This window comes from Ischnura elegans, chromosome 6, assembly GCF_921293095.1.
Source record: "Ischnura elegans chromosome 6, ioIscEleg1.1, whole genome shotgun sequence".
NCBI lineage: Eukaryota > Metazoa > Arthropoda > Insecta > Odonata > Coenagrionidae > Ischnura > Ischnura elegans.
Genome location: NC_060251.1, coordinates 72049423 through 72075958, shown reverse-complemented (window position 1 = coordinate 72075958; position 26536 = coordinate 72049423). Strand labels below are relative to the sequence as shown.

At 37.2% G+C, this 26536-nt stretch overlaps 1 protein-coding gene across 1 annotated transcript; it reads left to right on the top strand.

Moving 5' to 3' along the window:
• The first annotated feature begins 2189 nt into the window (after positions 1-2189).
• On the top strand, positions 2190-25091 carry LOC124161395 (ATP-dependent DNA helicase PIF2-like). The gene is made up of 2 exons (XM_046537712.1): positions 2190-3282; positions 25009-25091. The coding sequence occupies exons 1-2, from the start codon at positions 2190-2192 to the stop codon at positions 25089-25091; spliced, it is 1176 nt and encodes a 391-aa protein (XP_046393668.1).
• Positions 25092-26536: the final 1445 nt, after the last annotated feature.

Below are 26536 nucleotides of genomic sequence, written 5' to 3'. Positions count from 1 at the left end.
GGGCCGCGCTCTTCTTTGAAGAATCTAAAAGGGCTAAATGGTGCTGTGGGGGCGGGGATTACGTAGTGAATGTTTTACCACAACTTGAGGCTCCTTTTTATTCCGATAATTATTTTCTAAAAAACGCGCGAGCTTTCAACAACTTTTTTGCTTTTTCCGCTTTGGGGGTTAGTGGTAAATTTCAAAATCCCGACGCAGGTGTTGCCTTTGTAAAGATTCAGGGCAGGATTTACCACCGCGTATTCGATTTGAGCTGGAAAGGGGAGAAAAATAATATGGCGTTATACGTTGAGGACCCGCAGGAGCGACTCAGGTTAGCGAGGGAAATAGAATTGAGGCAGGACGTGGTCAATGACGTCATGGAATACCTAGGTCAGGTCAACCGCCTAATTGCAGACCTGCGGAATCTAAATAATCATGTCTCCGAGTCGGCGCACTTGGTTTTTAAACAGACCTCAAGGAGGACCGATGGACCGATAATTGGAGATGCACCCGCGACGAATGAGATAGCTGGCATCTTGAGCACAAATTTCGAGTATCATCCGCATCAGGTCGTTGTATGGAAAAAAGGAGAGGCGAAACCCCATCAGGTGCATTATTTGAGTGAGACGTACGAGGCGTTGCAGTATCCTCTTATATTCCCACATGCGTCATCCGGATGGTCACCCGACCTGCGCGATCGTACGGGTAATAAAATTACTCAGGTTAAATATTATAGGAAACTTCTCCTCTCAGAGCCAAGATTCACGTTTTTGCGTCGGCTTTCTCAGGAGTATTTCGTAGACATGTGGTGCCGCGCAGAAGAGGCGCGTCTGCAATACGTTAAGCATAATCAGCGTAACATTTTGAGAATCGCCTCGAGACAGGAGCTGGACGAGTCAATTGCCGCTGAGGGAGACATTGTGCCAGGGAAGGTGTACCTGCCGTCGACGTTCACCAATAGTCCGCGCTACATGCAGATACGTTATCTTGATGCAATGGCGCTGGTTTCGAGGAAAGGGAAACCCAGTTTTTTTCTTACCGTTACCTGTAATCCGTCCTGGGTCGAGATTAAAAATAGCTTAAACCCCGGTGAGAATGCCGTGGATCGGCCAGATTTATGCGTGAGAGTGTTTCAGGAGAAGCTTCGTAAACTTCTCAACGGCATCAGGAACGGCGTTATTTTCGGGGAGCTAATTTACATTCTTTACGTGATAGAGTTTCAGAAGCGTGGCCTTCCCCACGCACACATCGCTTTTCGCGTCGCCGGTGGCGGCCCGACGCAATCAGATGAGATAGATTCTTTCGTCAGGGCCACCATTCCACCGAGAGAGGAGGCGAATGGCCGACTTCACACGTTGGTCCTTCAGCATATGGTACATGGACCATGTGGCATTAATAACGCGAATGCACCGTGCATGGACAGGGAAACCGGGAAATGTTCGAAGCGGTATCCACGGTCGGCAAACGAAGTCACTCACGCCGACCGGAGAGGGTTCATTCTTTACCGTAGACCTTGCGATAGGACCGTCGAAATGGGAAGGAACCGAGTCGTAACGGATGAGTGGATCGTACCTTACAATCCTGCAGTTCTCCTCCTCATGGAATGCCACTGTAACCTCGAAGTGGCCACGAGTCAAAGAGTAGTCAAGTATTTGTTTAAATATATTAACAAGGGACCGGACCGCGCGAGAGTAGCGATCGTAGAGGACCAGTCGATGGACGAAGTGGAAAACTACGCCAACCTCCGATACATCAGTGCCTGCGAGGCCTTATGGCGTATATTAGAATATGACGTCAGTTGCCGGGAACCGAGCGTGTTAAATTTACCAATCCATCTCCCTCAGCAGGATAACGTTATATTTCGCCCAGGACAGGAGAGGGAGGCGCTTCAGAGGAGCAAATCCAAGTTGACGTTGTATTTGAATAGGCCGGACGAGCCAGAATTCACGCCGTTGACGCTGATAGATTTTTACGAACAGTACGTAGTGGATACGACCGCTAAGCCAGGGAGCATTCCTTTCGACGATGGTAATCATTTCATTCATAAGCGACAGCGTGGGAGCAGCGTAGCTCGACTTCGGTGGCTCTCCCCCACGCTGGGGGAATTGTTTTTTCTGAGAATGCTCCTGGCGCGATTCCCGTGTAGGAGTTACGAGGAGTTGCGCACCGTAGACGCCGTTACCTACGGATCTTTTCAAGAAGCGGCAATGGCAAGAGGGTTGCTCGACGAACTAGACGAATACGGACACGCTCTAGAAGAGGCTGCGACTTTTAAGACGGGAAGAGCCCTGCGACAACTCTTCTTCGCCGTAATTATGTTTGGTGCTCCCGCAGCCGTTCTTTGGGAAAGATTTAAGGGCCCCCTGAGCGAGGACTACGCGGGACGTTTAGACGAAAGAGCGGCCTATCATCACGCCTTATGCGATATAGATCACATGCTTCGTCCTCACGGAAGATGTTTGAGGGACATGGGTCTTCCTGAGGTCGAAGACGTAACTACGGAAGTCGGTCGAGAAGAGGTACGATGGAATCCCGAGGACGCCGCCAGGGCAGTTGAGGAGTGGCGTCCCAAGCTGACCGAGGAACAGCTTAGCGTTGTCGACGCCGTAATCACCGCCGTTAGGAATGTTCATATGAGGGATAGAGTATTTTTTATTGACGGGCCAAGCGGGACGGGGAAAACCGTGGTTTTAAATCACCTGACGGCTAGGATGCGTGCAGAGGGCGCCATCGTGTTATGTACAGCCTCAACGGGAATAGCTGCTTTGAATCACCAAGGGGGTATCACCGCGCATTCAATGTTTCAATTGCCGCTAGAGACGGACGACCCTAATGCACCGTGCGGCATTACCGGAGGGAGCCAGAGGGCCGATCTTATACGTAGGGCTTCGCTAATCATTTGGGATGAGGCGCCCATGTCACATAGAAACACAATAAACATTCTCGACCGATCATTGAGGGATATTTGTCAGGTGGAAGCGGCGTTCGGGGGGAAAGTTGTAGTGCTAGCCGGCGATTTCAGACAAATACCGCCTATTATTCCAGATGGGTCAAAGGCCGACATAATCGACGCTTCCCTTAAGTCATCCGTATTATGGCCTATCATTATTAAGAAAAAACTCCGTTCCATTCTTCGCTCTCGAGACGATCGTGCGTACTCGAAGTTCGTTCTTGCTGTCGGGGAAGATAGAGTCCCAACCGTAGCGATGGGGGAATATCAAACTATTCCTCTCGGTAGTATTTCATTCACAACATCATTGCAGGAGCTTATAGATTTCGTGTATCCCGCTGATGTGTTAAGTAATCAAGCCCTATGCTGTAACCGCGCCATTCTGTCGGGGACTAATCATAACATCTCGGAAATAAATAGATTCGTATTGGACATGATACCGGGAGAAATTGTTCGCCTGTGCAGCGCCGATAGCACACCACCGTGCGCGGGGGCGGTGGATAACACATTAATACATACGGACGTTCTCAACGCTATAAGTCACTCGGGTGTCCCTGACCACATTCTAGAGTTGAAGGTTGGCTGCGTGGCCATATTGATTAGAAACATCAGCTTTGAAGATCGTTTAGTTAACGGGACGAAAGTTATCGTAGAGAAAATATCCCGGCGATTCATTGAAGCTAGAATTCCGAATGCGACAGACACGGTAATGATCCCTAGAATACCTTTTAAATTTGCCGTTTCAAATTCAGGGATAGAAATGATCCGTAAACAATTTCCTTTGAAAGTGGCGTACGGAGTCACTATAAATAAGTCTCAAGGCCAGACCCTGGAAAAAGTAGGCGTCGATTTGCGGAGCGATGTATTTTCTCACGGTCAGTTGTACGTTGCTCTAGGCCGCGTTAGATCAGTGAACGACGTGAAAGTCTTAGTAAACGAAAACAGAGTAAGTAATGACAGGGCCCATACAATTAATATCGTTATGAAAGAACTATTAGATACATGAACACGATAGTTACGTTTGCACGGGAAAAACATGTAATTTTTGAAAACGTTCACTCAAATAGAAACACAACAACGACGATAACAATTTATGGTAACGGTTACTATTTCCTCGCGTAATTCACGGTTTGAAAAATGCTTTTAACAGGAACAATTTAGAATTAAAGTAATCGGGAACCGGTGTCCAATGAAGGCGTCGCAGTAAATGAATGCCAATGAAAATTTATTCATTCCTGGCAAACACCAAAGTAGTATTGTTTTCTCCCATGGAAAATAGTTTATAGCCTTGGGAAGGTCTCGAAGAGCAGAAGACAGAAGTAAAAATTTTTGTAATTGAAGAAAGAACATTGAAAGAGTGCCCTCATTCTGCCCGCATCATCCTCGAAGATTTAGTACGAGAAAAAGAAGACCATCCACCTGCGTATTCACTATCCGAATCCATAAACATGCGCTTCGCTGAGTTGTGTAGGATTGCTACGAGAAGTACGAGAATGCCTTCCATGTCTACGCTTTGAGGTGCTTAGGGTGACCTTATCCTCGCTCGAAAGAGTTGGTCACCAAGAAGATTGTAGAGTAGGGACATGTGAAGGCCGAGTACTGGCCATATGGATAGGGTTTGTGGTGACCCTACGTGCCTTCCATCGTAATCGTTCTATATTTTACGGAGACCCATTAGGACGCTGTGAACGGCTGGTCTCCGGCGTAGGGGGGAGAAGGCACCACGGGTGTTTCCACCGCAGAGAGAGAGAGGTATCCAAGAAGATTGAAGACTAGGGAAATGGGGGGGATTAGTTTCGTAATTCGTAGGTAGAAACAGTAGTCGTTTTAATTTAAAAAATACAAAAACTCAAAAAAATGAAAAAACTAAAATACAAAAATAGTATATTAATATTTTAGTATTGCATGTTGTTTGATCAAAATGAACTTTGTTTTTCCATCACATTATTTCATTATTTCCGTATAACTTCGAAAACTTCGACGTTCCGCATGACTGGAGGTCAATTTTTTTTAACACACTATGAAGAAATAGTGATTAATGCATGTTATGGAAAACAGAAACCAAAATCAAAATTAAATTCAAACCGGTATTATGGAAAATTAATAATTGTAGAGTAGAAAATATATTAGTACACCATATGATGTATGTCGACTCTCTAATAAGAAGCACCTAGCATGATATATTATTGCATGGGCTCCAAGAGGAGATTCTTTGGAGTACGGTGTTATTAATTTTATTTACATTATATCAACTTACTTATCCCCGGTATGACTTAAGTAATATGATTTTGACATTAACTGAAATGCGTGGAAGTTCCGCATTGCTGGTGGGGAATACATATTTATTCAGAGCAAGAATGATTATTATTTTATGCATGTAATAAAAAAGGAAAAAAATTAAAATTTCTTGCACAGGACTGTGGAGTTGTGTTATCATGTGGATGAGTAAAGAATTCTGCTGCAATATTTGATTGTATCTATCTTATCATGAATGTTAATCAGCAAAGTATTTTTAGGGTAATGGGGCCTGTCTCGAAAGCCTCTTAATTATGGTGGCAGTAGGGCGTCAATGATTGGGGATCCTGTCAGTTGGTGAAACAGAAGGGGTCCGCAATCATTGGCGCGATGGACCGGCCATCGGTATTCATATTCATTTGTTTGAATGCTGGAAACGGGTTCCTAACGAGCTGTTTGTGGTACCTCACGGGTCAGCATGGAAAACCACAGTTAACCGAAAGAATTTCTAATGAAGAAGCAGGATCAATTTCATAAATTTTAAATTTATTGGTACTACCGGTTTCGCTGGTACCAATATATTTAAAATTGTGAAAATTGCTCCATCTTCTTCATTGTGTTCCGTTTCCACTCCATTTCGCCTAATACCTAAGATTATATTCGAAAGATATTCTGTCTAAAAAAAACCGAACTCGATCGTTGTACATAGAATCTGGAAGCTATATTATGTATTCAGGTCTTACTATTTTTGCCATTTCTCACATGAGATAGTTCTACTTGAAACACATCCTTAAATATATTCGTGTCCGAACTCCCATAAACAATTAATTACTACAAAATGGACCCTTTCAACATTTTCAGCGTGTCATGCGATACACATTCACCTTTTTCTACCCGTTTCGGTGACTTTTTATGAGAATACTTGAATGGCTTATGGACTCAATACTAGATCTCATATGACACTACCATGTCCAAATACCCTGTATTCACACGCTTGATATATTCAAGCATTATATACTCGTTGGATATATTAAAGCTGCATTCGGATTGATGACTTATTGATTGATACAAATTCACAGCCCAAACTACCGGGCCGATCGAGATGTAATTTTCGGTGGTAAAATTAAAAAAAAATTCATCGGGAGGAAAAATCTCAAAATTCGAAAAAGTGCGATACATTTCGATATATATCGAGTTGAATTAACATGGCAGCCTTATGGGACTAAAACTCTTTCCTTAATTACGACATAACTAGGCGTCTCAGGGTAATCATCTCCCACTGACGTAAACTAGATTTTTTGCTCAATTTTTTATTACCTTGGTTTTTCGTCGATCTCTTTCGATCACTGTCGAAATGATTTTTAAAAATCGACAATGCTTTTCTTATGGATCAACTTTGGAATTTTTTTTGACCCACTTGCCAAAGTAGTTGGACTTTCGCCGCCTAATACGTTTTTTCTAATTTTTTACCTGATTTTTTGGCTATCTCCGAATTTTCGTTTGTCGAATAGATTCCGAGTTATTAGCATTATCGAAATAACATTGTCGAGATAGGACGATCGATAAATATCGATTTGAGAGCTGGCGCTTCAAAATTAGGCTATTCAGCTCAAAAAAGCATGCCTACAAACGTACCTTCGGTACGTCCAGGTTTTCATTTTTATTTAGATTTCGTAATATTTAACGAGTTATTTCATTCCGAATTTTTCCCACATTATTTTCTTGAGCCCGCGGCAATCGCCGCCATTCCTCTCCGCCAAACGGGCGGTGGTCGGTCTCCGGAAGAAATACACGCATTTCCCTATCCCATTCATGCATTTAGGCGGGTGAAATTTGCGGAGGGCTGACAGAACTATACCCAGTAAAGCCTCACGGCATAACTTTTTAAAGTATTGATTTTTTCATTATGAAACCAGTATCGCATAGGCGACACTCATTTGTTATGTATACGGATTTTGCATTGACATGGGCCCATGCTTTAGAAGGTGACTTTGCTGCTATGGTGAAACGGAAATGCGCATAACTTCCAAAGTATTTCACCTAAGCCTATGAAATTTGGTGAAACGGTACATCATTGTATTGTGCATTTGACCATATAAAATGTAGTCCAGTACTGGTCATTACTTTCGATATATATCGAAACTACGTTTTCTTGGATTTTATCGAATGCTAATAACTTATTGGAATACTCAACTCCGGGGATAGTTGTGCCGGCATAACATGTGAACTGACCAACCAATGGAAAAAAAACAAATGACATGCGTATTTCCGAGAACCTATGTCAGTATAATCGAATTATTCGATTCGATCATTTTAACTAAAATGAATATTGAGATAACTTGACAAGTTTTTGTGGTAGATGAATGAAATTTGGTAAATTGGTACATATTGGTATTCCTCATAATGGAATGTGGAAATATGTTTTGCATGTAGTCCCATATTCGATATATATCGAATCTGGGTTTTCTTAAAATATATCGAATTGCTATAATATAAGGAATTTAACATCCACGGGCAAAGTTGAGGGGGAATATTATAAAGTAAGACCACAGAAGGTAATTTGAATCAGTATCATTGCGCATTTTACTGTACAGGTGTCAGTATAATCGAAAGTTCGATTCGATTATTACAGCAAATACGAATATTGATATAACTTAATAAGTATTACTGTAAGACCAATGAAATTCAATGAATTGATACATCTTGGTATTACACATAATGATATGTGTAAATATGTTTACTATATAGTCTCATATTCGATATATATCGAATCTGCGTTTTCTTAAAATATATCGAATTGCTATAATATAAGGGATTTAACATCCACGGGCAAAGTTGAGGGGGAATATTATAAAGTAAGACCACAGAAGGTAATTTGAATCAGTATCATTGCGCATTTTACTGTACAGGTGTCAGTATAATCGAAAGTTCGATTCGATTATTACAGCAAATACGAATATTGATATAACTTAATAAGTATTACTGTTAGACCAATGAAATTTAGTGAATTGATACATCATGGTATTACACATAATTTGTTGTGTAAATATATTTACTATGTAGCCTCACATTCGATATATATCGAATCTGCGTTATCTTAAAATATATCGAATTGCTATCATGCATGGGATTTAACATCCACGGGCAAAGTTGAGGAGGAATATTATAGTGTAAGACCAAAGAATGAAATTTAAATCAATAGCGTTGCGCTTTTTACTGTAATTGCGTCAGTACAATCGATAGTTCGATTCGATTATTATAGCAAATACGAATCTTGACATAACTTGATGAATATTCAAGGTAGATGAATGAAATTTGGTGAATGGGTACATATTGGTATTCCACTAACGCACAGGGGAAATACGTTTTGTATGTCGTCTCACATTCGATATATATCGAATCCGCTTTTCATTAAAATATATCGAATTGCTATATCACATAGAAAATAGCATCCACGGGCATAGTTGTGATGGTAATAGATATTTGATGACCATAGAACGAATTTTAAATCAAAAGCAATGAGTATTTCACTGTACCGATGTCAGTATAATCGTAAGTTCGATTCGATTATTACGGCAAATACCTTAATTGATATAACTTGATAAGTATTTCAGGTAGATCAAAGAAATTTGGTAAATGGGTAAATATTGCTATTCTTCTTAACCCAAAGGTGAAAAATGTTTTGTATGTAGTCTTACAATCGATATATATCGAATCTGCGTTTCCTTTAAATGTATTGATTTGCTATACCACGTAGGTTTTAGCATCCACGGGCATAGTTGAGAGGTGAGAGATAGTGAATGACCGTAGAATGAATATATACAATATCTATGAGGATTTTACTTTATATATGTAAGTTTATTTGAAATATCGATTCGATTATTATAACAAATACGAATATTGACATAACTTGAAAAGTATTTAAGGTCGATGAATGAAATTTGGTAAATGAGTAAATATTGGTATTCCTCATAATGCACATAGGAAACATGTTTTGTATTTAGTCTCTCATTCGAAATATATTGAATCTGCGATTACTTAAAATGTATCAAATTGCTTTAAAACATAATATTTAGTGTCCACGGGCATATTTGAGAAGGTTTACATATAATGGATGAAAAGAATGAATCCGTATGGATTTAATGATGGTAGTATGAATAGATTTGTGTATTTTTCAAAACTGATGTCACATCAACTATATGTTCGATTCGATCATAGTAGAAAATATGCAAATTGACATATCTTCATAACTATTTCAGTTATAGGTATGAAATTTCGTGTGTGAGTACATTTTAATATTCCACTTGCTGTCAAATAGAATTTAATGAAGGCAATGGGCTAAGTTCAACTAATATCAAATATGAGTTTTCATAAAATTAATCGAATGGCTTTACCTTTTATATGGTGAATTTTTCGAACTTTTTACCAACTTATGGACCCAGGACCAGGCCACCATTCACACCACCATATCTCCTTACCCACCACGACACGCTTGATATATTCAAGCGCATATCGACTCGTTATATATTTAAAGCTGGAAATTCATTAAAATTGCGTGATTGACCATAATTAGCAGCCCAAACTACCGGGCCGATCGAGCTGAGATTTTTTGTGGTAAAACTAAAAAAATATTCATCGGGAGAAAAAATCTGAAAATGCCAAAAAGTGCGATACTTTTCGAGATATATCGATCTACTTTAACATGGGCTCTTATGGAAAAAAAATAAATTCGCGATATGACCTACTTTAAATCGCCGCACGCGGACGACATCCAAATGGGAAACATTAGTTTTTTGGCCGATTTTTTTGGCATGGGTTAGAAGCTTCCAAGTCGAGCCGATTTCGAGATATCGATTTACACGCGTTCTTATGTGATTTCGATTTGACAGCTGGCGAACGAAACTTAAGCTATGTAGCTCGCGAAGATGTTGGCACAAGCCTAACTATTCGTTAGACTTTGGGTTTTCTTTTTTAATTAGGTATCGTAATAGTTAATGAATTATTTCATTTTGAAATTTTCCCAAATTATTTTTTTGGCTTCCCGGCGATCGCCGCCATTCCTCCCCGCCAAACGGCTTGGGGTCGGACTCGGTAAGAAAAACGCGCATCGCCTTATAGGAGGGAGCATGGCAGTAGACGGGAGAAATACGAGAAGTATGGGACGATACCCAATCAACCATCGCGGTCCATTCTTCGAAATGCATTGCTCTTTTGTTTTCAAATTATTATCTTAGGCCTCATGCACCATGGGTGGGTATATGAGTTTGATTAAGGGCCGCCATTGCCTGTTCGGCTAACCTATGCTGCCATTGAAAAACGCGAATTTGCACTACTTGGTTGGTATTACAGGTACACCAATGAAATTTGCATGAATGGTACATCTTGGTATTCTTCACGGAGCAATGTTAAACATACTACTGCTGGTGGGCTCACCTTCGATATATATCGAATCTACGTTTTATTGTATTTTAACGAATGCTAATAAGTACTTGGAATATTCATAAATGGGGACAGACTAGCCAGCCTAACATTGAGAAAGACCAAGAAATGGAATACCAACCAATGAAATTGCGTATTTCAGAGTTCCGGGGTCAGCATAATCGAAAGTTCGATACGATTATTATACCAAATACGTAAAGTAGCATAACTTCTTAAATATTTTTGATAGATCTATAAAATTTGGTTATTTGGTACATCATAGTATTCCTCATAATTCACTGAAAAAATATAATTTGTATGTAGTCTCATATTCGATATATATCGATTCTTCGTTTTCTTAAAATGTATCGAATTGCTATACCACATAGTATATAGCATCGAAGGGGTAAGTTGAGGTGGTATTAAATAGTTGATGAGCGTAAAAAGAATTCTGAATCATTAGAATTGCGCATTTCACCATACAGGTGTCAATGTAATCGAAAGTTCGATTCGATTATTATACCAAATAAGTAAATTGGCATAACTTGATAAGTATTTTCGTTACACCAACGAAATTTGGTAAATGTGTACATCTTGGTATTTCTCATGAAGTACACTGGGAATAAGTACTGTATGTAGTCTCACATTCGATATATATCGAATCTGCGTTTTCCAAAAATATATCGAATTGCTATAATACTTAGGATTTAACATCCACGGGCAAAGTTGAGGAGGAATATTGTAGTGTAAGACCACAGAATGCAATTTGAATCAGTAGCATTGCGCATTTTACTATACAGGTGTCAGTATAATCGAATGTTCGATTCGATTATTATAACAAATACGAATGCTGACATAACTTGATAAGTATTTGAGGTAGATGAATGAAATTTGGTAAATGAGTACATATTGGTATTCCTCATAATGCACAGGGAAAATATGTGTCCTATGTAGTCTCAAATTCGATATATATCGAATCTGCCTTCTTTAAAATATATCGAAATGCTATAACACATAGAATTTAGCATCCACGGACATAGTTGAGAAGATAGTAGATAGTGTACGACCATAGAATGAAATTTTAATCAATAGTTATGAGCATTTTACTGTGCAGATGTCAGTATAATCGAAAGTTCGATTCGATTATTTTACCAAATACGTAAATTGCCATAACTTAATAAGTATTACTGTTAGACCAATGAGATTTGGTGAATTGATACATCTTGGTGTTACACATAATTTGTTTTGTAAATATGTTTACTAAGTAGTCTCATATTCGATATATATCGAATCTGCGTTTTCTTAAAATATATCGAATTGCTATAATACATGGGATTTAACATCCATGGGCATAGTTTACTAGGGATTAAATAGTAGATACCCATTGACTGGATTTTAAACCAATAGCCTTGCGGATTTTACAGTACAGATGTCAGTATGATCGAAAAATCGATTCGATTATTATAGCAAATACGTAAATGGGCATAACTTCAATAGATTTACCGTTGGATCAATGAAATTTGGTGATTGAGTACATATTGGTATTCCTCACGACGCCCAATGAAAATTTATTTTGTAAGTAGTCTCACATTCGATATATATCGAATCTACTTTTTCTAATAATATATCGAATTGCTATAACATGTAGGATTTTACATCCAAGGACATAGTTAACTAAGGATTAAATAGTAGATACCCATAGACTGGATTTTAAACCTATAGGATTGCGGACTTTACCGTACAGATGTAAGTATGATGGAAAAATCGATTCGATTATTATAGCAAATACGTAAATGGGCATAACTTCAATAGATTTACCGTTGGATCAATGAAATTTGGTGAATGGGTACATATTGGTATTCCTCACAATGCGCAATGAAAATTTGTTCTGTACGTAGTCTCACATTCGATATATATCGAATCTACTTTTTCTTAAAGTATATCGAATTGCTATAACATGTAGGATTTTACATCCACAGGTATAGTTGACCAGGTATTAAATAGTAGATACCCATAGACTGAAACTTAAACCAATGGGATTGCGGACTTTACCGTACAGATGTCAGTATGATCGAAAAATCGATTCGTTTATTATAGCATATACGCAAATTGGTATAACTTGAAAAGTATACCCGTTGGACCAATGAAATTTGGCGAATGTGCACATCTTGGTAATCCTCACACTGCCCAACAGAAATATGCTTTGTATGTTGTCTAACGTGCGATATATATCGAATATGCTTTTTCTTCAAATATATCGAACCGCTATAACATATCGGATTTTACATCCAAGGGCATAGTTGGCCAGGTATTGTATAGTAGACACACAGACTGAAAATTAAACCAATAGCATTGCGGATTTTACAGTACAGATGGCAGTGTAATGGCAAGATCGATTCGATTATTCTATCAAATACGCAAATTTGCGAAACTTGATTAGTTTATACGTTGGTCCAATGAAATTTGGCAAATGGGTACATGTTGGTATTCCTCACAATGCCCAAATGAAACATATTTTGTGTATAGTCTCACGTTCGGTATTAATCGAATCTACTTTTTCTTAAAATATATCGTATTGCTATAACATATAGGATTTTACATCCAAGGACATAGTTGACCAATATAATTATGTGGAAGATAGCCATAGACTGTAAGTTAAATCAATAGCATTGCGGATTCAACAATACAAATGCCAGTATAATCGAAGAATGGATTCGATTATTATAACAAATACATAACATTGGCACAAGTTGAATAGTGTATCCGTTGGACCAATTAAATTTGGTGCTTGGTACATCTTGGTATTCCTCACAATTCCCAAAGGTAATATGTTTTGCATGTAGTCTCACGATTGATGCATATCGAATATGCTTTTTCTTAAAATATATCGAATCGTTATAACATAGGATTTTGCATGCACGTACATAGTCAACCAGGAATTTTAGTGTTGATGATCAAAGATTGGAAGGTAAATCAATCGGATTGCGTATTTTCAATGCACGTGTCAGTATACTTGATAATTCGATACGATTCTGATAGCAAATATGCCAAATTTTTTTGCAAATTGGAATATCTTGAGAATAACTATTTTTTAAGACCAAAGAAATTAGAGGAATCGTTACAATTCAGTATTTTACAAACTGCATTATGGACATTCGTTTTGCAAGTGGAATATCTTTATATATTTATCTAAAGAATCTGCGTTGTATTTTCAAGAGTGGCTTATCACAATGCTTATTAACTTTAACAGTTGAAAAATAACCACATAATCAACACTTTCTTGAAATTTTTAAAACCTTATTCCGATTATGTGTCAATGGTTAACTTAATGGATCAAAGAATCAATTATCCGTCAAATAAAATCACATTGAAAATAACAAATATTTCTAACAGTGATGAATTTAGTTCCTTACCCTTTCAAAAAACGGCGGGGAAATTTTTGAATATTAAACCACTTATGGGCACATGACTCGAAAATATGTGACACAACTATGTTTCCACCCCCCCTAATTACCCGCTTGATGAATTCAAGCGCCCAATCGACTCGTTAACGTCCCTATAATAGCTGCAAACTAATTCACTGATTGTGTGATTGATACAAATTAGTAGCCAAACTGGTGATATGTGTGGGAATATAGAATATTGGACGTAAAAGTAAAAAAAAATTCATCGGGAGGAAAAATCTGAAATCTTAAAAAAGTCGATAACTTTTCGAGATATATCGACTTGAATTAACATGGGAGCCTTATGGGACTAAAACTTTTTCACTTCTAAAATATATTTCTAAATATGTGAGGAACATGACATTCCCTTGAAGTAAACTAGATTTTTTGGTTGATTTTTAAGTATGGTTGTCATTGCGATGAATTGATATTTAGTATTTTTTATGATTTTTTGAAAGTGCCCCATGCTTTTCTTATGGCACTACGTTAGGATTTTTTTTGACCAACTTGCAATCATCACAGGACAAATTCCTTGAAACGCAAGATACTAGATTTTTTGGTTGATTTTTTGGCTATCTCGGAATTTTCATATGTCGAAACAATTCCGAGGAATAAACGATTTCGACTTTCCATTGTAGAGGTGGTCGAATTTTCAATCTTGGATTTCGGCGTTGAGACATGTGCCATATGAAAATTTGGAATCTCCAAGAAAAACCGTTAGAGGGTTCTCCGAACCCTCACGTTTGAGCTCACTTTCGCCGTATCCCTCTTGGTTAATTAATAATTAAATTCCGAAAAATGTCCTGCAAGCGAAAAATCATTGTCGCCATTTTTTTGTGGAGCATGCAATCTTGAATATCTTAGCAACCGTTTAAGCTAGAGGAATGAAATTTTCAGATAAATAATATTATTAAAATGGTCAACTTTTTCAATGATGACCATTCCGCTCGATCGATTCATGTGCGAGTTATATCGATACCCATCTCCTTGGATACGCTTTAATCGCTAATAACTTTTTTGTTGATCAAATTTTGAACATGAAAGTATTACACAATGCAACTGATAATGTCACTCATCCGACAAAAGTTAAATCAAGCGGATCGATTGATTACACTCGAAGTTATGATCGATACAAGGTTGTATTCGATTGAGCCATTTTTTGGGCTTATTTACATAGTTACGGAGATAAAAATTTTAACAATATGTAAGGAAAAGAATGAATTATGCGCACACAAAAATTATTTAGATGAATTATGTTTCCTAATGAAAATACATCCATTTGAATTTATATCTTTTTGTATTAGGCCCCCGTAAGAAATACACGCAATATATGAAATATGTTGAATGGGTAATTCTTTTTATTCCTCACAATGTCCAATGAAAATATGTTTTGCATGTAGTCTCACATTCGATATATATCGAATCTGCTTTTTCACAATTTATATCGAATAGCTATAACATATAGGTTTTTACACCCACGGGCATTCTTGACCAGGAATTATATAGTAGATGACCATAGACTGGATATAAAAAAAATGTCATTGCGGATTTTACATTACAGATGTCAGTATAATCGAAAGATCGAATCGATTATTGTAGCAAATACGCAAATTGGCATAACTGGATTAGTATATACGTTGGACCAATGAAAATTGGTGAATGGGTACATCTTGGTATTCCTCACATTGCCCAATGGAAATATGTTTTGCATGTAGTCTCACATTCGATACATATCGAATCTGCTTTTTCACAAATTATATCGAATAGCTATGACATTTAGGATTTTACACCCACGGGCATTGTTGACCAGCAATTATATAGAAGATGAGCATGGCGTGGAAATAAAATCAATATCGTTGCGGATTTTACAGTGCAGATGTCAGTATAATCGAAAGATCGATTCGATTATTATAGCAAATACGTTAATTGGCATAACTTCAATTGTGTTTCCGTTGGAGCAATGAAATTTGGTGAATGGGTACATCTTGGGATTCCTCACAATGCCCAATTGAAATATTGTTTGTGTTTAGTCTCACGTTCGATATATATCGAATCTACTTTTTCTTAAAATATGTCGAATTGCTATAACATATAGGATTTTACATCCAAGGACATAGTTGACCAGGAAATATAGAGAAGATTTCTATTAACTGGAATTAAAATCTACGGCATTGCGGATATTACAGTGCAGATAGCAGTTTTATCGAAAGATCGATTCGATAATTGTAGCAAATACGCGAATTGGCATAACATGATTAGTATTTACGTTGGACCAATGAAATTTGGTGAATGTGTACATCTTGGTCTTCCTCACAATGCCCAATGGAAATATGCTTTGCGTGTAGTCTCACGATCTATATATATTGAATATGCTTTTTTTTTTAAATATATCGAATCGTTATTACATACAGGATTTTCTATCCACGTACATAGTTGACCAGGAATTTTAGGGTTGATGATCGAAGACTGGAACAGGATTGCGAATTTTCAATACACGTGTCAGTATACTTGATAATTCGATACGATAATGATAGCAAATATGCCAAAGCAATTTTTTTCAAATTGAAATATCTTGAGAATAACTATTTTTTAGTACCAAAGAAATTTGGGGAATCGTTACAATTTAGTATTTTACACACAGCATTATGGACATATGTTTTGCGAGTGGTATATCTTTATATATATTTATCTAAGGAATCTGCGTTTCATTTTCAAGTTTCGCTTATCACAACGCTTTTGGACTTTAAGAGTTGAAAAATAACCACAAAATCATCACTGTCTTGAAATTTTAAAAACCTTATTCCAATTATGTCTCAGTGCTAAACTTAGCCTATTCAAATAATGAACTATCCGTCAAATGAAATCATATTGAAAATAACAAATAATTTTAAAAGTAAACAATTAAGTTCCTTACCCTTTCAAAAACCGGCAGGGAAATTTTTGAATATTTTAAACACTTATGGACACAATGCTCGACAACACGTGACACAACAATGTTCCCACCCTCCTAATTACCCGCTTGAAGAATTCAAGCACCCAATCGACTCGTTCCTTTTAAAATTGGATTAGGGAATATCCCGTTCTTTCTCGTATATAATAAAGCCTATCATCATTGATTCCTGAAAATTTATCCTCGTTATTCTACTTAAATATTTCCTTCCGTATTTTCCTGTTGAAGAAAATTTCGTTTCGAAAGAGATTTCCTTGTTGATTTTTGCACAAGTATTCTTTTCAATTTTGGTATAGGTATTTTTAATTTCTACGATTTACTAAATCCTAACAATTACTTTCAGTCTCAGGCGTGAGATATTTGAAAAAATACTCTTTCGAGCACGTGGGCATGCAATTAATTTTACTAAAATAGGTTTAACGTGATAATAAAATTATAAAATTTAACATGACCATATCATTTGGAATAGTTTGAGGATTATTCCTTCTCAATATATTTTATTTGTGCCTTTACAGTAAAGATAAATGATTCCCCGAAACGCTGCTCACCGAAAGCTCTCAAGAAACCTCCATCAGTGTAGTTGGGGAACACGTAGGTTCTTGCGTAAAAGGTCACGTAAAGAGCCAGGCGGTATAAAAAAAAAAACACGATTGGAAACGTGCCACAGTGTGGACTCATCCAGTCCCACATAGATTTTTCGTTAAGTGCCACCATGCTCAACCGTTTATTGTGCTTCGTGTACTACGGCTGTTTCATTTGCAGGATTTAATGCTTCCTATCCATGCACTAAGTACATATTTGGAGTATATACAATTTTATTTTAGTGCAGGTTAACTTGATTTAACTTTTCCCAATTTATCAGCTCCAGTTCTATGGTAACAAATATTTCTTTAACACAGTTCAGTTGCTCGTATTAAACTCATTGTAGATATTCATGCAATGCAGGCCTAAGTTTTTATTGATCTCATTTGGAAGAAATTGAACATTTTTAATGGAATGGAATTGGTATCTGGTGTTAAAGGTGTATATTTGAAAGAATTAAATCGAACTAAATCTATAAATATGCATAGTTAATAAGGAAAAATATATCGCGTCAATATTATGCCAAAGGTTTATTTAAGACTGGGGCTTGAGGAAAACCATTGCTACACCTTCAACGTTCGACGTTCAATACCTTGTCTGGCGGTATAATAAGAACTCTCAAAGAATTATGCATAGCATATTGATGCTGATATGCTGTCGATTTTGAGTTGAAACGGGAGTAATAATGATAAAAAATCGTTAGATTTGTAGAACATGATGCAGTGGGTCCAATAATTATTGTACTTGATAATGACCTAACGGTCGAAACGCGTAGTACAGACAATAAACTTGTGGAATATTGCCATCTTCGTGTTATTTTTTAAAATACTTAAAAAACATGACATAAAATGTCAGCTTTTTTAGATAAGTGTAAGGTTGGAGGTGGGATGACTTGTCCAACAGAGGCGAAATGACGGATATCTGGGCTTGTGTCAGTGAGATGAAGCAAAGAAGGAAAGTTACGTAGAGGGGTTACTCCGTCGAACACAGGGACGGTTGGACACTAAAACTTAACGACGAAGGTTTTTTTTAGGGGGGAAGGCAAGAAATCTTCTGCCAGGGCCAGTCTCGGATAGGTTCTGTTTTTTATGACCAAGGTCCTGTTAAAGTTTTTTATTAGTGTGCTAACATATGCATGTGAGGCTTGGATAGTGAGAAAGTGAATAATTATCAAACTTGTAACTACAAGTTTGATAATTATACACTTTCTAAGTTACATGAGTGTGGAAACAGACAAGCGTTTTTAATAAGCTGAATATCAAAGATTTCCACCGTATCACGTCGGACACTCTATCTTTTATTGATTATGAAGAAGTTGTTTTATAAGTATGGGATATATAGTGTATGTAGAGATATAGTACTATGCAGAGAAGCAATAGAAAGGTTTCACAAATCTCAGTAGACTATTGGGTAATAATGAAATCATGGCCAAATTGTACTATGATTAACGGCAAATGAGAAAACTAGAAAGCCGTAAATCACTTACTCGGGCACTTAAAAAGCACAAAAACTTCATTAAACGTATGTTGGAGGGAAGAGTCTGGGAAGCAAAGCACAAAAGACGTCCTATAACTTTTTACGTGAAAGAATTGGTTTTGATAATGGGATGTGCCTTAATGAAAGAAATGGCTATAAACTGAAACTACTGATATTCGCAACTTCAGCGACAAGGATTGTCATTTCAACTAATAAGAAGTTATGCTAGTGCAGAAGTTTCTCTGTGTGGACTTTAGGGTGGGAAAATTAGGTTATAAGACGATAAAGGAAACGAATAATTGCTGAGCATAGTGTTTGAGAAGGTAAACTTGCCGTTTCAGATTATTAGGAGGTAAAGGGATGTGAGTGGAGGAAGTAGGCACCTACTGCGGTTCGTGGGTTGCTGTAGTTCATTTTATGAGGAAAAACGGTGGATAAGCAGTGAAGTTAACATTGGCAAATAGGAATGTATTTTTTTCCGAAATGAATAACAAAGAAAATCGGTTTGTAAAAATATGTATTGCTTTGCGGAAGGGAAATGTGTTTAAGGAATGAGGAAGGAAATTGTCTAGAAGCGTTCAAATTGAAAATTGATGGGCGTTATGTGATAAATACGGCTAATAATTATTATAATTAGAGTGGGTCCTTAGATTAGAAATGAGGAGGATTCAATAATTGGATTAGAAAAGAAACTTCATGTTAATGCAAGAGACAGTAGGCTGAGACCCAATGAAGGTTGATGAGTGAGATGGAAGGAAATACTGAGAAAACGATAAATGAAGAAAAATGTATGATCTGTGAATCAAATGAAGGTATAGTTCATATCTCACTTATTCAACCAAAAATTCAACCTGAAAGTTGGTTTGTATAACTGAGGGTAGAGCTCCACCAGAATTAACCAACGAGGATGTAAATTTCACACATTCTGAGGAAATGGAAAGTTCCTTTCCCTGGGCCTCCTTGAACTCCGAGGATTTTCTTTGGGCGAGTCCGAAGGCTGCATCCGGAATTTAACCTTAGACCTCCCCTTTGGCAGCCATTCCCTCTACCCACTAGGATACTATACTACGCAATATACATTAAAAACCAAAATGAAGTCACGACTTTAAACTAATAATTGGGTCGTGCATGTGTAAGCACTGATAACCTATAACTAATAATAATTTCCTTGCAACCATACGAGGCAATGGTTTATTTAGGTTATTTCTAAGATAATTTAACTATTAACCACTGCTTGACCCGTCGTAATTCGTTTTTCCCTTGGCATTTGACTCTTGTGGAACTTTTGTCTTCAAATTAAACTCTTCAGGAAACGTTGCGTCAACCTTTTTTCTGTGTAAGTTCAACAGATTCAGGCTTCAATTGGAGGAAGTTAGGCATATTTAAATAAATAAAAGATCGTAGCACTTTTCCACAATTTTTTTTTACTGCGTACAACGCGTTTTGGTTCACTGAGCCATCATCTGGCACAAGACACTTCGCCTGTTAACTTAAGTACGTAATTTTTTCGTTAGAGAAAATGCTGAGGTACAATTTTCAAATTCAAAAAGTTTTACAGCAGCTGTACTTTATCGCTTGGCGGTTGAAAAACTAGTATACGTATATTTCGTAGCGATAAAAGACTGGTAAAGGGATAGAGATGCGTCCTCTTAATACACGTCTATTTCGTGATCTGTAGTCTATGTTAAGGATATTTGATACGCGGTGAGATTTTTTGCGCAAAAGCCATTATGCTCGAGCTAGTCTACCGCGATAGCAGGCACACATTTTTGCAGAGGTCAGCTCTATCTCAGCAAATCCTATTAATATTCTTACAATCGTTGGTGCATCTCAAAACTAAACATTTGCATCAGCATTTGAAAAAAATTGTACTCATCGAAATTTAACAGTATGGGAAGAAAAATAGAAATGAGAGGCTGTGACCTGCACTTCGTAATCCAACTTGGAACGCAATATCATTGATTTTTCATCCTGTTGTTTTCTCGTCTATTCTTTGAAAATTATCTGTCGAACCTTTCGGTTCTCAAGGTGCTATCTGATTTAGGATCATTGTTAGAATAATTGTGCCTCTCATAGTTATGCCTTGTATATCTAGGTCCTCGCCAATGGCCCATTTAAATTTAGGGGTCTGTTATCTTGATTCTTGGAGGAACGAAAGAAAACAAAATTAACAGAAAGGAAAAGAATAAAATTAATCATAGCAGAAGACATGTAGTCTGAGATCGTTTTCCTCGAGTAAATATTTCGTGAAGCTCGGGAGTAGAAATGTTTAAGTAGGTCAGCAAATGGAAGTGTTGCGTACAACGAAATTGTTTCTTTCCATTATTCCTGGCGGATTCCTGCGCAGAGGATTAATTCCTTTGCCCGTTTACTTTCCATCCATTTTCAGAAGTGTGCTCTATGAGAGGAAATGAGTTCATTCTTTTTTACTGACGAACTCCTGTGGAGGAATTGAGAACTACTTCTATGATGAATATGACCCCATTACCAAAGTGAAATTAATTCTAAGACTAAATTTTCTCTAAAATTTAAGCGCAAATCATAGTAAGCTATAATTTTCTTTCACTCATGGAAAATAATTTCACTTCATAATAGTGCATACAAAGCTATTTATTGCAGTAATATTCGTCAATATTATTTTTTATATGATAGTATTTTCCTGTTAATGGCGAACAAGTCCAAACAATACTTATTACCCATTTTCGCTGGTTTTCGTCGCGGATTTGCCTAGTGCTTCATAAAAGGTGTCACTTATACGACATAGAATGGTTTTAGGTGATCAGTATTAAATAAAAAAAAATATAAATCCCACTATTAGCACTAATTTAACGAAAGCTGAGAATAAAAGATGAAACAAGCCTCTTTTTGGTCGGTCGTTCATCGTTAATCTTCGCCCTGTGCTCTGCAGCCATTCTTCGCTGCTTTTTCTTGCCCTTATTCAAATTAATATTCCTTTTTCATTACCCACCGAGGCGACCGAGCTCCTTCCCATAGAATTAAATCTTTCGTCTTACTCCATTCCGTAACTACATGGGATAACGCATATATAAATATAATTAACGTATGGAAGGAGGAGGTCAATTCTACTGTATAATACCTTCACTCGAATAGCGACAGCTAGGTTGGTAGTTTCTTTTTCTTTTATTTTCATTTTACTAGTATTTTCATTCGTCAGTTAGGTTTTAATTGCCTGTACATTCGCGCTGCTATGACTAGCTGTTGTGGGGAATGCTAATTGCCGTATGAAATGTTACCCGAGGCTCGACGATCCGAGAGAAAAGTAATTGTGCAGTAAAGCATTGTACTGGCAAGTAAACGAGTCACTATTCATATTTAATTGTGAATATAAATGTTAATTAAAGAATAGGCGCTGTTGAGAGTCTGTTTTCGTCCTAACTGTGTGAAGAATTTCCGACACAGAGAATTGTTGTTGCATTGGACATGTACTTGAATTTCCAGCGCACATTTTTATGATAATCTTGTTGTCTACTTCTCTCAATGTATTTATGTGTGGGATCAAAAACCCCGTATGACATAATACGCTCAAAACTTGCTTTTAATAAAAATCTACGTTGATGAAAATGTACATAATATTTCAACCAGGATATCTGAAATTTCTATTCATTCAAATACATTTGATTTAAAATGAAAAGGATTAAGATTTTAGGGTCATCAGAAAGATTTAGTTGAAAATATATTTCCTGCCGTATATTCCTCTCCTTTAACTCACGCCCTGCCTTTTAAAAATCATTCCCATATCAATAACTGTAGTGGCGTTAATACTATTACTACGCCAAAGCTCCAAAGTTTCACTCCTTTGTGAGAATCTACTGATATTATTCATCTGAGATATTATGTTTTCGGAGCTCATTGTTTTCTCCTCAGATTTCAATTATTATCTTGTTCTTTACTGTAAACTGTTAATGCGACATTTGAACTCTAACAATATATTGTTTTATCGAATGTCATCACCTTAAAAAAACGGCTGTTGTGCTATGATCAAAGAGTATAGAAATTATACCTGGATATGAAATAATAAAATGTAAGAGAGGTGACCGCCGGGATAGTGATCGGAATGGGTATGCTCTCTTTCAACGTAACCAACGTTACGCGTTGGATGTCTTTTAGTACCGAGACGCAGAGTACATAACGTATAAATGTATATGCTGTAAGGCTCAAGTGCTTCAATCTCATAATTTTTTTAATGAATAACCGGTGCTTACACAATGTATTGCGTCAATTATATTTTAATCTTCTAAAGATTGCAATCTTTATTAGATGCCATATTACTTTTTTGGGTTGAAATACACTGATATGCTATTATTTTCATAGTATTTTCACCCACGTTAGTTGGCCTTGACATGAAGAAAGAAAAATTATTCACAGCATGGCTTTCCTAGCACAGACGGGATGGACACGCATGCTATCATTTAGTGTTGCTACCCATTGTGAACCGCGATGACACAGATCCTAAGACTACTTGACCCTCAGTGAAATTTTCATGAATATTCTGAACTTAAATAGCAATACGGTCCATGCTATGGCAAATTAAATAAAAGGTTCAAATTGATACGAATCATGGTCCAGGGGATTTAACCCATTGTTATTTTAAACTAAGTTGTATAGTTTGGTAGAAATTGATATTTTATGGCATCGCCATCAGCTCGGCTAAGTACGATAATGTGTCGGCAGACAGGCGGCGGTAATTATACGTAATATTCACCTAAAATTGATTTTTTCAATAGAAACCTTTTTGCCCATTAAATAATGACCGTAGATTACTTTGGGTATTTTCGTATACTTCCTACATCCTGTGGAAGTGTAGAATGATATTTTCTTGCTGATTCCATATGTATTATAAATTTTATGAAGTCGTGCCAGGTATATACTACTTGGCTAGATAAACGGGTGGATAAAAATTGTACCACCAAATTTGAACCCTGGATAGCTGATGCCAGCATAAACCATAATTGCTATTGATGTTTAGGCGGAAATCGCACCATTTACAAACCACAAAAATTTTGAGCTAAGCGTTCCGATTGGCCGTGAATTTGATCTGTTGCCGGATGCCTTGCAGGCAGGCAAATCATTATTATTCATGAGTTATGAGTTATCTAGAGTATCCGGCAACAGGAAAAACTCGCGGACAATCGGAGCGCATGACTCAAAGTCTCTATAGTTTAAAAATAGTGTGTTTCCACCCAAATTTGAATTGAAATAAATGCTGCTAGGATGCATTGTTTTATCTTCATACTTCAATTGCTATCTTGTTCTTTAGCGTATTATGCGAATGTGAGATTTTAATTCTAACATCTCATTCTTTCATTAAATTTTATCACAGGGAATAGCAGGTATTAGGCTATGATTAAAGGGAAGAGAAGTAATGCCTAGTTAAGAAATAATATGATGTGGTAAACGTGACCGCCGGGTTAGTGAATGGATTGGCTGTGCTCTCTTCCAGCTAAACCACCATTATGCGATGGATTGCATTTATTACCTGGACCTTGGATACAATTATGTAGAAATAAATATTATACAGCGTTCTAGTACGTTCAAGTGGTATTTTTTGTTCCTTCTAGCATCAGCTATCCGAGGCTAAAATTTCTTGGCACAATTTCCTCTGCACCGTATTTTTATTCAGCATTTGAATCAGAGGGCTGTCACTGGGTTGATAAAGACATATGCAGTTTAGCAGTGAAGGCACCATGGATACGACATGTTGCTCAATTAATATTTTTCCTGCATCAAACAACTTGGACATGACTGTTTAAGGCGTGGGTAGTGAAATAAAATTCCCGGGAGATATTTACGGGGTCTTCAATCTTTACACATTCCTGCAAAGTGGACTCGCAGTGCGAAGAATCTTCCAACTCGTCGCCTCTGTGCTCTCTTAACTCGGTCATCATTTGCTATTCATTTCGAAATGCCTTTTGAGCAGTTTCTCTCTCTTTAACTCTTGTCTGACCTCACAGGCGAGGATTCTTGCAAGGTTCTTTCAAAAGGGCCGGGAAAAGATTTGGACATAGCCTCTCAAAATGCTTGCAAAGAGGCATAATGAACATACTTCCTCGTGAGGCGGAGGATTTTTCGGGTGGGCGTTGTTTGAATAGGTGTTTTTGTCATGCACTGAAAAAATTCCGAGGCGGGATGCTACTCTTTTCTCGGAAGGATATCAGTGTTTTTCGAGTGCTACTCGACTCTCAGTTACTTTACCGGTTCCAGAGTCAACGTCGTCGCCTCCTTCGAAACTGAGAATTGAGTGACTTGACAGCAATTTTTCTTCTTTAAATTGAAACTGTCACATGGCTAAATGAAGAGCCTCACCATATTTTAGTCTAATTTACAAGTCTTCCCACTTTTATCTCCATGTGAGACATTAAACGCTGAGGATATACTGGGGAAGTCGTTGCGTTCCTTTTTATCTCAGAGGTCATCGAATATTTTTCTATGTACTATCATTAAATTTAGGCAATTTGCATTGCTGTAAGTATTATCTTCATGTTTACCATTTTGTAGATGCAGAAATAGTGCTACTTCGTTCAAAATGAAAAATATAGGTCGCATAGAGTGTGTTTTTAACTTCTCTCGTGTCATTATTTTTGTAACCAGATTATTTCATTGTCGCACTAGATTTCGTCAAATGTAATAGGAAGGAAATGAAAAAAAAACATTTCTCTGGCCTTGCCGTCTTTTCTTAATTCCTTCTCCGTTCAATATCCATTTCTTCCTTCCGTCTCTTCTTTCTCGTGGCAGAAGATTATACAGAAAATGTGATGGACTAGAACGAAAAGGGCTGTACTAGTTCGGAAAAGAACGGAAGGAGCTAAAAAAGTTTATAAAAAACTAGGAGGCTATGGGATATGAACGAATGTTTGCGTGAGAGGCGATGGAATGCTGAATAATATTGGAGGGAAAAATGTCAAGAAAGCGGAAAAAGTGGAGAAAGGTAGCAGGGATGAAGGATTAGATTTTTCAGCAAATGGCTGTGGTAAGCATTTATGTTTCTACGCTGGGTTGTATCTAGTGCGGAGGCCTACGTTTTGGTGGAGAGCTTTTGTGCATTCTTAGAACTGTTAAGAAACGTTTCGTTTTTCCTATGTTTCTGTCATCAAATTGTAATATATCATCCGGTGCGAAGTCCGAGGAATGTTAGAATCGAAGTTGGCAGATTTTTTGGGTAGGAAAAGGAGCAGTAGTAAGAAATAATATTTATGAATACAGGTATTCAAAGCAGAATCAGTATTGACTGGCTTTATTGTTATTATCTTTAATCAAAAAATATTTCCTCTTTTTCTTCAGCGTTGAAGACCATACCTTCGTCAAAAATTGTTCAGGATTATTTTTTGAGTTTTTTACTTGAATAAATGGAGGTAATGAACGAATATTTTTTACTAATTTTGATACTGATCGTTTCCCGTGATGAACTAATTTATTTAACTTCTAATTGAGAGGTACAGAAATGGTTATTTATAATGAAAGCAATTACTAAGAGTTAACATA